Source organism: Athene noctua, chromosome 11, assembly GCF_965140245.1.
Source record: "Athene noctua chromosome 11, bAthNoc1.hap1.1, whole genome shotgun sequence".
NCBI lineage: Eukaryota > Metazoa > Chordata > Aves > Strigiformes > Strigidae > Athene > Athene noctua.
The window spans coordinates 10,374,097-10,390,763 of record NC_134047.1 but is presented as its reverse complement, the minus strand read 5'-3'; the positions used below and the strand labels follow the sequence as shown (position 1 = coordinate 10,390,763).

The 16,667-nt window shown below is 44.2% G+C and overlaps 1 protein-coding gene across 3 annotated transcripts in view; it reads left to right on the top strand.

Moving 5' to 3' along the window:
• Nucleotides 1-12,755, top strand: part of CAPN6 (calpain 6) — a 58,339-nt gene extending 45,584 nt beyond the window's left edge. For 2 of the 3 annotated variants that reach the window (XM_074914887.1, XM_074914886.1), the window contains 3 exons: nt 413-531; nt 7,380-7,516; nt 9,593-12,755. In XM_074914887.1, coding sequence (XP_074770988.1) covers nt 413-531; nt 7,380-7,516; nt 9,593-9,775 — 439 coding nt within the window. In that variant the 3' untranslated portion in view covers nt 9,776-12,755. Of the gene's footprint in view, nt 1-412; nt 535-7,379; nt 7,517-9,592 lie in introns of all 3 variants that reach the window. The other variant, XM_074914884.1, reaches the window with a different exon arrangement.
• Nucleotides 12,756-16,667: the final 3,912 nt, after the last annotated feature.

The following is a 16,667-nucleotide window of genomic DNA, read 5'->3' as shown; positions in this document are numbered from 1 at the left end:
CAGTTCCAGGTCAGAACACTGAGCACTGGTACTTGCAATTACAGTTACTCTTTATTTCTTTCATCATCTCCTTTGAAACCAGTGGTTGTCTGCAAGGGCAAAACTAGTGTTTCGTGGAATCATGCCCGCTGATTTTTTTTCTTGCTTTGATCCTGTTTTCCATGATTTAAAGTCGGGGGGGGGGGGGGGGGGGGGGGGGGTGTCTGCCACTTTTGCTGCCATGTGAAGGATGACACATATTTGGTTTACTTTGCTTTGCTCTGTTTTTATTTCTTAAGTCTGTCATTTCTGTACCACAGAGTTCCAAAATGGTAGATGAGAAGTAAAAATGTCATAAATGCCAAATTTCCACAACCATTGATTGTTTTGCTTGACATTCATTGTTTCAGTTGTTTTTCCCATGATTTTTCAGGGAGCTGAAGGCAGATAAGCCTAAAATGACATGTTGGAGTCTTCTCTGCGGCTATCCACGCAGTGTCACCCAGATCAAAATTCATTCTGCAGAAGGTTTACAGAAGCAAGACAGATCAGGTGGTAAGTGTAAAGCAAGCCTGAAAGAGTGGAAGGGGCGTTTTCAGTCCTCTAAAGATGATCCAAGTTGATATGTAAGCAATCAGAAATTATCCAAACTAACTGAAGATTTATGGGAATTCCTTTACAGCACGTTGTAAAATTGCTCAAAAGGAGAGATCAGATGAATAAGATGAGGCAAACCAGCAAGAGTTATGTGTCATCTATGCTGGTCCAGATGGGCAGTAGTAGCCAGACCCTTCTGAGAAATTGACCTTTCAGGGTTATGTGTTTTGTAAATGGAAAATATCCAGGGAGACAGCTGAATCGCACAGACTCATGGAGTGTATTATACTTACCTCAGCAATGTCATTTCATAGCTTTCAGAGCACCTTGTTTTTCATTACTACAAGCTTAATAGCACTTCAGAGAGGAAATTAAGGTTTTCAACAACCATTTTCAGCTGAGTAAACTAGGACAGGGAGAGGTTAAATGACTTGTACAGGACTGTGTATCTACACATCAAATGAATTGTCCTGAAGGACACTAAAATGTCTGTCTGGGACCTGATGTTGACAGTTAATTAGGACACTTGTCCACTTGTCAGTTCCTTCCTTATTTTCTACTTCTTCTCTCTGTCACCCTTCATTTTCCATGACCAGTGCAACAGAAAAAGGTAGACACATCCAGCGTTGAGTGGTGGGTAGGGAGAAAGCAAAGGAGCAGAGATACTACAGTGAAATTGGAACAGAAAACTTAAAGAGGTTCCTGAAACATCTCCTGTGTTTGCTCCAGATAACTGTTCAGCTCTCTTTGGTTTAAGATGTGGAGCTCAGTTGTATTAATTTCTTGTGGTAGACAAGGCACTAGACTGAGACCTGTAGTACAGTTCATCTTCAGTCTCACAAAGCAGTTGTAAAATTTCTCCCACCAGCTGGCTACAATTTTCTTCCAGTCCCCTTTATAGCTTTTCCTGGCACCCACTGAGCAGTGCTGAAAACCACTTTCTTTTAAGTGTGGTTGTCTCTTCAGGGCACAGGCACACTGGAGGGAAAAGATACAGAAAATTGATTCAGTTTGTTTTTCCTGATATTTTTCTTGAAAAACAGAAGCCACAAACACCTCAGCCAAACAGGTGGTATGGCTCCACGTTCTCAGCAAAGCAGGATGGATGGGTGAGACTGAAGGGGCTACGTGTGACAAGAATAGCAGAGCAGTGCATTGAAAAGAGGCAGTATGTTCTTGTTCTTGCCCTGTGAAGGACATCTTCATTTTTAAGGGTGTGAGGTTTTTTTTTCTTTAAAATTCCTTAAATATTTTTCTCTAACATTCCCTGCCATAAAGCAATGAAATCCAATTCCCCACCCTTAGCATTTCACAATCTTTAGCACAATTACAGCCTTGACAAGATCATTAAAAACAATTGCCTGCAGCTGCCAAAGACCAGGCTTGAGCTCAGAGAGCATTGTGAGATTTGGTGCATTGTGACACAGACTCTCAGAAATACACAAATAGGACTTACAACCAATGTGTAATAAATACTCTAGTTACAGTATAGCCCAAATACCTTTAGGACTCAGTACTACCACACATGGCCAGGTTGAGTTGAAGCGTCTTATTCCACTTTGATTTCAGCATCCAGTGTTGGGCTGATGACTACCCTGACAAAACTGAGAATGTAACCTATTATGGGAAGAACTGTCTGTAGGAAGTGGACTCACAGATTTTCTGTTTAAACCTAAGCAAAACTTCTGCTTGATTATTTTATCTGCTGAAAAAATGCATAATTGGGTCAAGTGATTCTATTTGTGAATTAGTACTGAATTCATCAAGTGGCTGAAAAAAAGTCTGTTGTCAATTTTTTTTTTTCTGAAGTGTTTCCATTTCCCTGTGTGAAACAACATGCCATTTTTAAATTCATCAAAAACATAAGGGGCTTTGAACACAAAACCTAAATGAATCTTATTGTTTGACTTTGAATAAAACTTTACCGTAAAAGTTAAAATATCTTCCCTTTGTATCAACATAAAGCTTTCAGTAAAAGCCTTTGTCTCCTTCCAGCCTGTAGTTCCAAATCTCATTCATTCAGGGGGCACTGAAGGAGAGCCGAGTTACTTCACTTCAGTAGCTTCCCCATTATCTTGATTTCTGCTGTGAAATCCCTGTTTGAATCTTTCATTATTAGCCTTTTTTTTCCTATAAATATCTCCAATTCACAGAGTACATTCACTGATTGACTTGCAGAATGCCGTATCTTATAGCAGCTTCAGACATGTGAAGTAGGAACTGTAAATAAAAAAGCCATGAAGCCAAATGTGTACTGCTGACATTTGTGCTACACAATAAAATCAAGCTGCGCAATGACAAGGATTACGCCCATAAGTGGCACTCTGCCTTCTAAGGGCACCTTGCTGGGAAATTTGGCAAAGCTCTCAACTGATACTAGAGTCCATTTTGGTAACATAAAAAGCTGGGTACAGTACGTATTTCTCACATTTGGGGTTTTTTTTGGGTAGATTAAAAGAGTGGATATAGAAATTCCTTGAAGCACACTGGCTGGCTGGATTTACAGTAGTACTGTGTCCAGGGACATTAAATATCCCATACGCTAAGAGTGCTTCCTAATACTGTCACAAAAGAATGCAACTCCCTGTCATCTCTTGTCTCCTCTCTAGCTTCTCTGGATTCATGTCTGGACCCTCTCCCATGCTTATCTCAAAGAGACATAGCAGCCAGGCATTTGAAAAAGACCAGCTTCCTCAGAAGTGAGTTTAGACCTCAGAGTCACATGAGCAGTTACCAAAATACCAGCCTTACCTGCTGCTCCAGGAGCATTTTCTGATGAGAACTAGATTTAAAAGTAAATAGCAGCCTCCTGTCTAATTAATACTGTGAGATGAGGGAAGAGGCCACACAGCAATTGCCATTAGTAGTGACGAGTAGAGGTTTCCTTTCAGGTTAGGAATGTTTATTCAAGTAGAAAATAGGTAAATTATGTGGTTGTTTGCCTGCTGCTAAGAGAGCCTTACACAAAGTGTACTCATTTTCTGGTGAGAACGTCGTTGACAACTTGTTTTTATGTGAACTGTTGTCTGATCAGCCCCACTGCATTTCACAAGGGTTTCCTGACTTCTTCACCTTCTGATCTGCAGCATTTCAGCTCTCAAGCTGCTTCTTTTTTTATGCTCAGTCTCTGTCATCTGTCAGCTATATTCCGCCTTATCCAGCCACCTGCCTGGTTTGTCACTATCATCCCTTAGCAGAGAGAGAAGACAAAGCTTCATGATAAATGAGGAGGTTATGATTCACTCTGAGGTTCCTGAGAACTGAGACATGGCATTATATCTCTGTGACAAACTGTCCTGAAAACATCAGGATGTCTCTATACTCTGACACTGGGGTATGCAGTTGCAGAAAAGTAAGAGCAGCCTGAACAGACAGCATTTTTTGGTGTAACTAGGATAGAGAGATTTTGACTCGAATGCACTGATATTCACATAAGCCCATCACTGTCATCTGAGAGTTCTGCTTAGCACAAATTTCTGAGCAGCTACTTAAACAAAACTGGAAGACAATGAAGATTGCACAGTGAGCACACATCCAGCCTAGTTCACGAGCTGGTTGTCATCAGAACCCTGCTCCCTGCCAGAGGAAAGTTGTTTAATCTCTGTTTTAAATGTTTATTGGAAAGCTCCTTCTTGCTGCTGTCTTTGATCCATTGCCCTGTCTGGAAAAAATAATGAATGGCTTGCCATTGTCATGAATAGTGGATAAATCTAGCTGCCCAGGCTCAATTCTGAATGCATACAGGCCGCTTCTCTTGGAAGTACCTCTCTCTGAGTTAGCTTGTTGTGAAGTTGATCCAACTGTGAGCCAAATGCAGGGGCAAGTTTGCAAGAAGATGAGGAAGCACTGTGTGCTCGGAGATTTTATGTCTCGCATTCCCAAGCCTGTTTTAAAAATTGCTCTCATTGCTGTCTGTCACTCTTTTCCCAAGAGCTTATCTTTGAGAACAAATCACCTTTTGCATTTTTAAGTCTTCCCACTGAATTCGCATGTTTAATTGCCTTTCACCACTTATTTTCTAAACTAGATATTGTGATCCCTGGTATGTGACATACCTGGTAAGCAGAGTATCTGGTACCTTTAATGGCAGTTGCCCTGGGAGCAGTCTGAGAAATAGAAGGAAGGAGAAGGCAAAAAGCAGCTGGTAAATACCCAGTCAAAGCATGAGAAGGGAAGCAGAGAGAAAATGGAACAGAGATGGGAGGAGGAGGATGATTTACTGTTGCCAGTGGAAAGACTCCCTTTCATTATGGGTATTGCAGGAGAAGCTGAGAGGTATCACATGAGCAACAACTCAACTGCAAAAGGCAAAACAACCGGTCGTAATTCTCAAGGCAGTGCTTGTGTCTCAGCACTCTGTCTGCACTGTTTGGCCCGTGCCTTTTTCCAGTGACTGTGTTTGTCATAGCTCTCCATATACCAGTAAGAATGGTCTAACTGGAAAAGAATGGCAATGTCTCTGAGAACTTTTTCTCAAGAACATTTTCTAGAAAGCCTTTTGTTTTGGTACAGTGCTGAAGGATGTGGATGTTAGATCCTCTGTCCAGTTCTTAAATAATTTAAAAAAAGTTATTCTTAGACTACTGTGCACAGATTTCTTTAAGTCTTAGAAATGTCGTTACTGTTGAAATGTTTCTGGTTTTTACAGATTTCAACTTTCTTCTTCACACTGTTCTTTTGTACAGTTTCCCAATACAACAGCATGGCCACTGGGCTGAGATGAAACAGGTGTTTATACACAGTTTTCAAGGCATAGCTTGAGTCATATGTGTGCCTGAGAACTGAACCCGGTCCTCCTTCCACTGCCAGAGCACTTGCCAGAGTAGCAGCTCCAGTTGTTTTCATTCCCAGCTCATGACGAATACTAGGATGTTGCTTTTTCAAGATAGTAGCCCTTTCTGCATTGTCTTTGTAATGTAAATAAACGAAGCCCAGAGCTGCAAAGAACTGGGCCAACCGTAGCTGAGAACAACTCCAGTCTCATTCCACATGTGCAGCACTCCCATTTCTTTCTTTTGTTCTGGAGTTGGAGCCAGTCCTCCTAATACAAGTGACCATTCAGCAATGCCATGAGGTCATGCTGTGCACGTACCTTTCATGTTCCTCTTCTACCTCTTCCTCTAGCTCTTTCTGAGAATTTGAATCTTTCAAATGTTAGTTTTGTTTTTCCTTTCACTTAGCAAGTCCCTTCATTAACAGCTCCCTCATCCAGTAGATCGACCTGTTAACTCTTTAAGCTCTATCCTTTCCCCAATCCTTCTTATGCCCTTTTTCTCTTAATTACTGTAAATAATCAGATGTTGCTTTGCTCTTTGCCTTCAGCCAAAGTAGTTGACACCATTTCATGCAAGACCCCATTTTATTCAGATCCATCTTCCAAATCTCTGTGCAAAGGGGGGAGCTTTTCCATCACTGATTACACAGCATGGTGCCACCCCATGCCCCAGAGCTAAATCCACACATTCAGTGACACAAAAAGTAATTGTCTATCAGAAAAGCCAATATATTTCTACCTGCTATTGAAAGTGTGAGATGTTGTCGGGGTAACAGGCCTATCGCATGTCTGGCCAGGTGTAATCATAGTGCAGCATATAGAAAAATCCGTTTCTTTCTTGTAAGTGGAAGTAGCTATTTCTGTTCTAGATGTAGCTGGTACGTGGTTTGTTTTGCGTGAGATGTTGGTATCCATTCCTGCAAGTGAGTGATGTGTTTGAGGAGAATCATCCTGGGTATGAACTGTTAAAACATGAAAGCTGCCTTAAAATTATGCTGCCTTATGGTTCTCATTCCAGTGGTGGTATTTTCAAGTAGATGGTGACAAAATGTGTGTAAGAAAAGATCACGAGTCTGACTTACATTCAATGGGTCTATTTAAAATCCATATCTAAAAAGTAGCAAGGTGTGGAAAAACAGATATGTTGTCATTAACAATAGGAATGGACAAAAATTTTTAAAAATGGTAGCGCCTATGTTTAATTAAAAGTTAATTAGAAAGTGGAACAGTCCATTCTGTTTGAGGCTAAAGGCAGGTGTTTCCAAATAAATGCTTGCTCCCTATTGGAATGGAAAGAAAATAGAAATGAAATGAAATGAAATGAAAAACTGGGGAGGATGTCCTTTGACATTGTTGTAACCAGTGCACTCCTACAAAATGTTTTTGCGTATTGACAATATTTTAGTTTCTAGAAGAGAAACTGCATCTTGAAAACTACCTCCTAACACCGATACTCATACCAAAATACAGTAGACAGCAATTTGAAGCTCGGCACTATAAAGGTGGGCACCAAGATATGCATTCAGTGATCTAACAGCAGTTCTGTGCAGTTCCTGTTCTTGGCCTCCATCAGAATTGAGGACAATGAACAGTTTTTACTTTCCATTTTGGCCTCAGTGCCCAGAAGTACATATCAGATTGCACATGCACAGAAGCATTTTGGCTCTCCCATCGAGAGCAGTGTTGGGGAGCTGAGTGTCACTTTGAAGACTTGCTGTTAGATGAGCCAGGAAGATGCACAGCAAGGGAATGTGGAAAGATCTCAGTCCCAGTCTATGAGTGAGCTGGTTTCACAGCAGATGGTGCTTGGTTTCCAGCTCTGAGCTTCCAGTTGTTACAAGAATGAGGTATTTCAGCTCTGCTGGTGATGGGCAGCTAGCAGGGGGTGTGAGGTGCTCTGATGCCCTGCTCCTGTGCTCAGTCGCAGTGGTGCTGCCAGGCACAGGAGGGGATTGCTTCTGCTGGGTTTTGGGTAGGTCTCAGCTGCTGTTCTGTGTCTTAAGAGCTGTGCTGCTGATTGTTTTTTTAGGAGCAGATCCTTATGTGCTTATCAAGTGTGAAAACCAAAGCATGCGCTCCCCTGTGCAGCATGATACAAGCAATGCCATCTTCGACACACAAGTGATTTTCTACAGAAAGAACATCGACAGTCCTATCATTGTCCAGGTGAGATAAGCCATGCAGAGTGGGCTGCTAAAGGCACATAGGGGAGCATAACAGCATCACTGGGCTTGATGTCTGAGAAACTCTGCTCCCCTTACTGGGCTATGCCTGGAGCTGTTCAGCTCTTCCACTGATACTCTGCTCTAGGTCTCTTCCATAAAGGAGCAACTGATGACAGGGATCAGAAGGCATATTTCATGCCAAGGCTTTGAAGGAATTTACAGAACTACCTTTTGCCTTATTTGGTACCTGACAAAACAGACAAAAGAAAACCAAGTTGTCCAGAGTCAGTGTTTGAAATAACACTAAAGCTATTAAGAAGTTTTTTACCTTGAATTCTAGCCCTCTGGGAACTAGACCACACTGTTTACCTCAGCACTAGGTGAAGAAACAGAGCTTGGTATTTAGATGAGGTAGTCCAGGAAAACTTTGGGAGAGTGGAATGGCATTTCAGTTTGATACATACCGTTGTTTAGTATTAGGCAAATACTAAGGACTATGTCTTCTTTATCAGTATAGGGAGATCTTACAGTGAACCTGTGAATCAAATCACTGTGGCATGTAAGTGCCAGAAATTGAAATAGCCCTATAGCACAGTGTTGCAAGAGGAGATACATTTCTGACTTTTCACTGCCTGACACAGTGCTGGTGCATGGTACTCCTGTGCCATAGTACTCCTCTGAACTAACAGGTATATTCTGCAAATATTATAAATAGAAGGAGAGTTATGACAGCGGTGTTATCCCTCAAACCACAGACTGCAGTTATGGGTTAGAGGGAACTGATACAATATCTAATGGAACATGGTCTGTGTTCTTGGCATGTGCAGGATTACCTAATCCTTAGTAAAGATTTGATTTACACACAGGACCTCAACCCATCTCTCTACAGTGTGCAGCTGTCCTGGTTTCAGCTAGGATAGGGTTAATTTTCCTCCTAGCAGCTGGTGCAATGCCATGTTTTGAATTTAGTGAGAGAATAATGTTGATAAGACACTGATGTTTAGGCGTCACTAAGTCGTGCTTATGCTAAGTTAAGGAGTTTTCAGATTCCCATGCTCTGCTAGCGAGCAGGTCCACAAGAAGCTGGGAGGGGACACGGCCAGAAGAGCTGACCAGAACTAGCCAAGGGAGTATCAGGGGTACAGAAACTGGGGGGAGTTGGCCGGGAGGGGCATGTTGATGCTCGGGCATCGGTCAGCGGGTGGTGAGCAACTGCATTGTGCATCACTTGTCTTTGCTTGGGCTTTATTACTCTCTCTTTGGTATGTTCCTTTTCATTACTATTATTATTATATTTTTAAATTATTATTATATTTTACTTTAGTTATTAAACTGTTCTTATCTCAACCTACAAGTTTTACTTTTTTTTTTTTTTTTTCAACTCCTACCCCCATCCCTCTGGGAGGATGGGAAGAGTGAGCAAGTGGCTGCTTGGTGCTTGGCTGCTGGCTGGGGTTAAACCACAACAGCAGCTCAGACACTTTGACTTTTCCAGGATAACTGGAAGTTGGATACTATGAACTTCACAGACCAAACAAATACTGGCATGTGAGTCTAGAGGCAAAACACACTATTTAACACCATTTCAGTTGCTACTTGCTATATGCCCAACCTCATCCTGAGTAATGACAAAGGACATGTCCAAGGACCCCAAAACTACTGCCATGCCTTGGTCTAGCAGTGTGGACCTGGCTCTGACACAGTCAGGAAGAGCACTGAAGACACTGTAGAAGTGAGCACAAGCAGGCAGAGTGGCACAGAGCAGCTGACTGCATGCAGTTTTTTACTGCTGATGAGCTCAAACAGGTAATTTTTATTCCTCTTCTAGTCAGGCTGTGACCTAGAAAGCAAAAAACTGCATTTAGATCCTTATTTGCGTAGTGTATGTAAATGAACATGCAAATCCAGATTCTTCCACATGCTCTCTAGACAATTAGTTAAATTTAGATGTACGCCCCCTCCTCACTGCTTTTTCAAGGGGTTAATGGGGGTGACCTTCCTCCAGCACAACCCTTTCAGGTGGAGTGTGAGAGAAGCACTGCTTCAGCTGGGTTTATTCCTGTTCCAATGTTTCTAGGTCTGGAACAGCAACGTCTTGTGCGATCAGTTCCTCGGACAGGCCGTGCTGGCAGCTTCACCCAGTGACCCCAGAGAAGAGCAGACTCTGCAGCTCCGAGGGAGAGGCAGCCGAGAAGCAGTGGAGGTGCCAGGTCACATCACTGTCAAGGTTTTTTCCAGCGATGACCTCGTGGAGCTATGAATACCAAAGCCCCGCAGAGCCAGACAGAGCTGTCACCTCACAGCAGGGGGGCTTGTCTGTGCTTTCTGTGTGAATGACTCAGGAGCAAAGGTTGCACATAGTCATAATCGCTTTTAAAAGAAAAAGCTCTCTTAACTCTCCACATTATCATGGATAATGGGGAGAGAGGCTTTTAAAAGAGGGAAAAATACATATTTATACACATATATGTTCATGATACAGCAAATACAGTAGAAGAGGGGCCACTCTAAATGTTAGCAGATAAGCTCATTAAGATGTGACCATCTTCCCCAGCAGCATCTTTCAGGAGCTCCTGGCACACAAGCTGGAGGCACACGTGACTCTTCTCACAGGTCCCCAGCACTTGGTCATCTGTTCTCAGCAGTGGGACTGGATGCAGGCAGGAACAGCTGCATCGATGTCCTCACGTACCAGCAGGCTGGTGGGGTGGCAAGCGCAAGGGGGATTCCCGTGGCTCGGTCCTTGTTCACTGCTAGGTGGTATTTGGGAGGGGGACTTTTTTAAGCTTTGACTAGAAAATTTTTCCCCATATAGGCATATAAAAATTTTAATGAATGTCATTGTTACTGCTACAGATCAGATATTTCTGTTTCTTGGCAAAAATATCATGACTCGAAGAGTTCAGTCATAGGTCATAGCCTTAGGATCAGACACGCCAAGGCAACATTAAAACAGAAGGGCAGGTCTTGCAGTGCCTCTTCAAACAGCATAGGAAATAAGAGCTTTGCCCGCAAAAAGGCTCTCAGATTGACTTTCTTATTCTTCTATTCTCCACCTCAAGCTAATGACTCACAAATTGATATCTCTGGCCAAGAGAAGGGCACCTCACAATTCAGCTGTGGTTTTGTTCAGAGGACAAATTCAGTAATGGGAGCCTCCTTGCTAAGGAGACGTTGTTTAATCCACATGGTGCTAAAAATGGAATAACACCCGTTTTGCTTCATTAGATGTGATGGGTAGCACCAGACTGAAAGAGGACAAAATTAGCTCATGACAAGGATGTGTTTGTAAACCAAAGATGCTATACCCTGGCAGGTAACGGGCTTCACTCTTGGAATTCTGCATCAGTTTATTGCTGACAGAGCTGACATCTTTGATGAAGTTTAACTTGGGTATAATGGAGGACAGGTATTGTTTCACATTTCCTTCAAAGCAGGGTTCTGGTACAGACTTTGTTTTAACTTTTGCATATAGACTGATGGCAGGGTTTCTTCCTAGCAGACATTTCTGTGTTGTCAAGCTGTGCAGTGATTCTGGCAGTGTAAGAGGCTCACTGTGTTAGACCTCTTGGAAATGGATTTTATATGGCTGCAAATTCTGGTCTTGAAAAGTGAAGCTAAAGGATGACTATTCTGCCTTTTGTACAGTTGGGAAATTTGGATTTCTGTGTACGTCGTAACCACTTCAGCCATTTTGTGTGATTTTTATAGTTTAGAAAATGGTCCTCAGTAGAATTAGTGTTTTCACAAAAGGTTTTGAAGTCTCCTCAGGGCTCCAAAAGGATCATTGCTGTGGGAGGAAAATGCTTTCTCTGACATGTTGTAGATGGAATATAAGACTATGAATGATATTATACTGCCATCAGTTTAGTTGCACGTACCAAGTACCTAAATCCAGCTCTCTTTTTAAATAGCTTGGGCTCAAGCCATTTTGCACGCAGAGCATTTGTCAGATGTGAACTACATGCAGTTGACAGCTCCGCAGGCAAGTGTAACTCTTTTCTGTAAACACATAATTTCAGAGTTGCTTACTCTCAGATATGTTTGTAAGCTACATTTTTTTAAAAAAAGCATGAACTTTCTCATACAGACCAGAGCTCAGGCAAGTCATGCAGGGAACTGCAAGTCCGTCTGGGCTGTCATAGCTCAGCACTAAGACCTGCTTGCTTCGCTTTTCCTCATGCACTGTTTTACATTGTGGTAGCTGCTTCTCAGCAGTGTGGCAGAAGGGGTGACTGCAGCCTGCCTGGCACAGCTTCACCATACGGGTGGAGAGCACCTTGCTGGCGTTCCAGCACGGTTAAAGCCCCGCACTGCAATGCGCAGGGCAGCAAGGCGTGCGGGAGGGCACACTGAGGCGGAGCAGAATAGGTCATGCTGTATAATCCCCTTCTCAGACAGACGTTTCTCCGGGGGCTGTTGTGTATGAGATGGGTGCAGTAAGGAGGGGTTGGCTCGGCCAGCTGATTGATGTGGGTCAGTATTTAACCTGAAGAAGGTTCCTCTCGGAGATGGCACCCAGCACAGCCAGGCTGCCTTCCCTCCTGCGAACTGAGGCAGCTGGCAGCAGAATGGAGGCTTTTGCCTCCCTGCCCTAGCATTTGCCTGATCCAAGACCTTGCCTGAGCCCACTAAGGGCACAAAGCCATCTCGCCTCCAAGCTGGAGGGGGGTCCCTTGGCTGGTGCCTTTGAGCCCCACAGCCCTGGGCCCCGGCTCCCAGCACCGTCACCCCCTGTCAGCATCTAAGGGTCGTCCCCAGTGTCAGCAGGGCAGAGGGAGCTTGCCCGGCACTTGTTTGTCATGCACAGCCTGACCAGGAGGGAAGTCAGGGTGGAGTGGGTGATGGTGATTTTTAGGCCTCGATAATTATGTCAGATCAAGACATTCCCACAGTTTGTCCCCGTGGTATGGGGATAGGGGGCCCTTGACCAGTGGCGCTCTGCTGCTCTCTCAGCCTTGCCCTGAGGATATCCCGGTACAGTGATGGGGAGGCTCAGGCATGCTGAGACCAAGAAGAATGTCTGTACCCCTGCATTTATTAATTCTTGGAAGTATATAGTTGGAGCCGGCAGGCTTTGCCCATCAGCAGGAGCTGATCCAACCTGGGAACCGACTGGATGTCCTGATGCAGAGCGGTTTCTGGCTTCTCCTCCCGCCCAGGCACACGGGCGATGGGAGCACCCGCGGGCGGCCAAGGCAAGCGCAGGGTGAGAGGGGCTCGCCCTGCCGCCCGCTCCCTGCAAGGGGCCCGGGCCAGGCAGCGGCGCGTCTGGGTGTGCGTGGGGCGGCCGGGCCCTCCGGCCGTTGCTTTGCGGCCGCCCGCCCGGGCCCGCGCTACCCGCGGCCCCTGCGCGGAGCCGGGCCGGGGCCGGGGCCGGGGCCGCTTGCCGTGAGCGCCCGCCGCCGCTGGGGGGCGCCCGCGCCCCGCTCCCGGCGCGAGGGGGCGGCCGCCATTTTCCCCGTGCGGGGCGGTGGGAAGAGGCGGCGGCGAGCGGGTACGGGCCGGGAGAGGCGGTGCCGGTACGGCGGGGCGAGGGGCGGCGAAGCCCCGCTGTGGCCGTGGGACACTCTACCCCCCCATGCTGTGTGTGTGTATGTCAAACACGCGTATACTCGGATCTGAGCGATCTCTGACCCTTCTGGCGTGGCAGGTCTACATACACATAGATAGTATAGCTGTTATAGCTAGTGTTACAGAAGAGTCTCTGTGGATAAAACACATAAAATAGTATATAGATGACTATAGAGAGAGAACATTATTTAAGGTTCTCTGTGTGTACACACACGTGTATGTGTATATTCTATAATACATAGAATCATGGAATACCAGGTTAGAAGGGACCTCAAGGATCACCTGGTCCAGCCTTTCTTGACAAAAGCACGGTCTAGACAAGACAGCCCAGCACCCTGTCCAGATGAATCTTGTCCAGTGTTGGGGAATCCACCACTTCCCTGGGGAGATCATTCCAGTGGCTGATTTTTCACATTGTGAAAAATTTTCTTGAGTCCAGTCAGAATCTCCCCAGGAGTAACTTGTACCCATTACCCCTTGTCTTCTCCATGTGAGTCCTTGTAAAAAGGGAGTCTCCACCTGCTTTGCACTCACCCTTTCAGTACTGGAGCATGGTGATGAGGTCTGCCCTATGTCTCCTCTTCCCAAGGCTGAACAAACCCAGCTCTCTCAGCCTCTCCTCACAGGGGCTCCCAGTCCCCGATCACCTCTGTGGCCCTTCTCTGGGCCCTCTCCAGCCTGCAACATTTTTGTATAGCAGGGGCAGTGCTGAGTAGAGTGGGATGATGACTTTATCTCCGCTGGTGATGCCCTTGCTGATGCAGCCCAGCACGCCGTTGGCTTTCTTTGCCTCAGCAGCACACTGTTCACCATACTGAGCTGCTTGTCCCCCAGGAGCCCCAGGTCCCTTTCCACAGAGCAGCTCCCCAGCCAGGTAGAGCCCAGCCTGTGCTCCACTCATGGGTTATGTTTTCCCAGGTGCAAGATCTTACACTTGTCCTTGTCGACGGTCATAAGGTTCTTGTTAGCCCGCTCTTCCAGCCTATCCAGGTCCTCCTGCAGGGTGGCTCTTCCTTCCGAAGTGTTCACTTCCCCACTCCGTTTGGTATCATCAGCAAACTCCATCAGGGTACCCTTGATCCCATCACCCAGCTCACTTATGAAACTATTAAACAGCGCTGGACCCAGTATCAACCTCTGGGGGACCCCACTTGTGGCAGGTTGCCAGTTTGACAAGGAGCTGTGTACCACCACCCACTGGGTGCGGCTGGTCAGCCAGTTCCCCACCCACCACACAGACCTTTTGTCTAGACCGTAACGCATCAATTGCTCTAGGAGGAGGCTGTGGGGAACCGTATCGAAAGCCTTGGAGAAATCCAGGTAGACAATGTCTGCCACTCACTCCACATTAACCGAACAAGTTATTGTCATAGAAGGTGATCAGGGTTGTGAAGCACGATTTGCTCTTAGTGAATCTGTGTTGGCTTTTCCCAGTCATGTGCTTTGTTTGGCTTGTGATAATCCCCAGGAGGCTTCATTCCAGAACTTTCCCAGGGACTGAAATATGATTGATGGGCCTGTAATTTCCTGGATCCCACTTTAAGCCCATTTTTTAGGTGCGTGACGTTAGTCATCTTCTAGGACATCCTCCCAATCTCCACAACTTCTCAAAGCTTATGGAGAGTGGCCTTGCAATGACATCAGCTTAACACCTGCAGGTGGGTATTGTCAGGGTAACACTATAGCTAAAGGGTATGTTATACAGTTACATAAGCATCTCTTTTATGGGGGGGGTCATATGTCTTTGTATATACATATATATAAAATGTGCCTGGATAGTGAGACATGAAGTGTTATATAGTTATGTAAGTTGCTCGCACATTACCTATGTATAAAATATATATAACATACATAGCTATATCTACATATATAGAAATATTAAAAATATATGGATGGAGATTGTTTTATAAGGGCCTCTGTGTGTGTGTATATATATATATATATACACACACAGAATATAGAGATATGTATTTGTATGAGAAGCTGTCTATCCGTGTGTATCTATCTATATATTAAAATATTTTCATATACATATCTAAACCTAGCTATGTATAAAATGGAATTACATAGTTATAGAAGGGTGTACCTTACCATCCCCTCATATCTAGGATGTATATACACAATGATATTTTTAGATACTAAAATATTTTTAATATATTTTTTATTTCTATATTTTATTTTTATATATATGGCTAGAAAGAATTATATGAAGGGCTCTGTGTGCATGCACAGGCACACATACACACACACACACAGAGATATAAAATATATAATTTACAGAAGATACCACACATTATACTATACACTCTATAATATATATAGTGTGTAATATTTATAGAAGGGTCTGTGTATGTATAAAAATACATACTATATAACATATAGATGGCTAAGGGAGCATTATGAAGGCCTATGGCTCAAGTTATATGGGGGGCTTGTGCATGGGTACATGCAGGTGCACACACACACACACACACACACACACACACACACACACGTATGTGTAAAATAGATAAACTATGCAATCGGTTCTAAAGATAGCCAGGGTGTGAGTATGTTAGGTAGTTACATGGCTCTGTCTGTAGTGGGCATGTGCAGTCATATATATATAACCTAGTGTGTGTGACCCTGAGAGATGATGCAGTGTTCCGTGGTTATAGCAGGGCTTTCCTTCCCCCCCCCCATACAGTATGTGCACACATGTGCAGCTAGAGGCCTTTCTAGGCACATGGTCACGCGGGCTACCTGCCTGCGGCAAGTGTGTTGTGCTCGTGCCTGTGTGCAGGCACCCTCCCTGTCCCCAGCCCCCTCTGGCTTGACAGCTACCTACAGTACAGTGTACATGTATGGCTATAGCACTGTGACAAACACACCTACTAGCTATAAAAATAATTATATATATAGTGTGTGCATATATACTTTATATATTTGCATACATCCCCATATAAGTCTCTAGCAATCTATATATACAATATTAATATTTTATAACTGTAATATCTGTAATATATAGTGTGTTATGTAACTGCATCTATGTGTATATACATATAATACATAAATATATTTGTTGATGAAGACAGTTATATATGGCTCTCTGTATATATAGATATATATAAAAGTGTACTATATACACAGAGAACATGTATCTAGATAACAGTCTGTCTATGCTATATCGTATCCTTTAGTGTGTAGGTTAGTGCATATATTAACAGATCTTTATCCTATAACGTATATACACCATGTATACATGCATACAGAAATATACAATTATGGTATATGCTGTGTCATACTAAAGATAGCAAGAGCATGTGTTACGTAGTGCTAAGGGTATCACTATGTGTGTCTATGGCTAACATACATCTATAAATAGATCATTAGGGAGAGTACAGGGGTCTCATAAACGCATGCATATATGTCTGTTTATAGAATTATTTGGCTATGCTATACTGTCTCTAGCTAGCTAGAGTGTGAGCTCGCTTTGCTCAGTTATCCATCAGTCTCACTGTATAGCACAGCCAGCTGTGTAGGGCTAGTTACCCCGTCCCACAGGCGGGCTCTGCAAGTCCCAGCACAGCCAGCGTGAC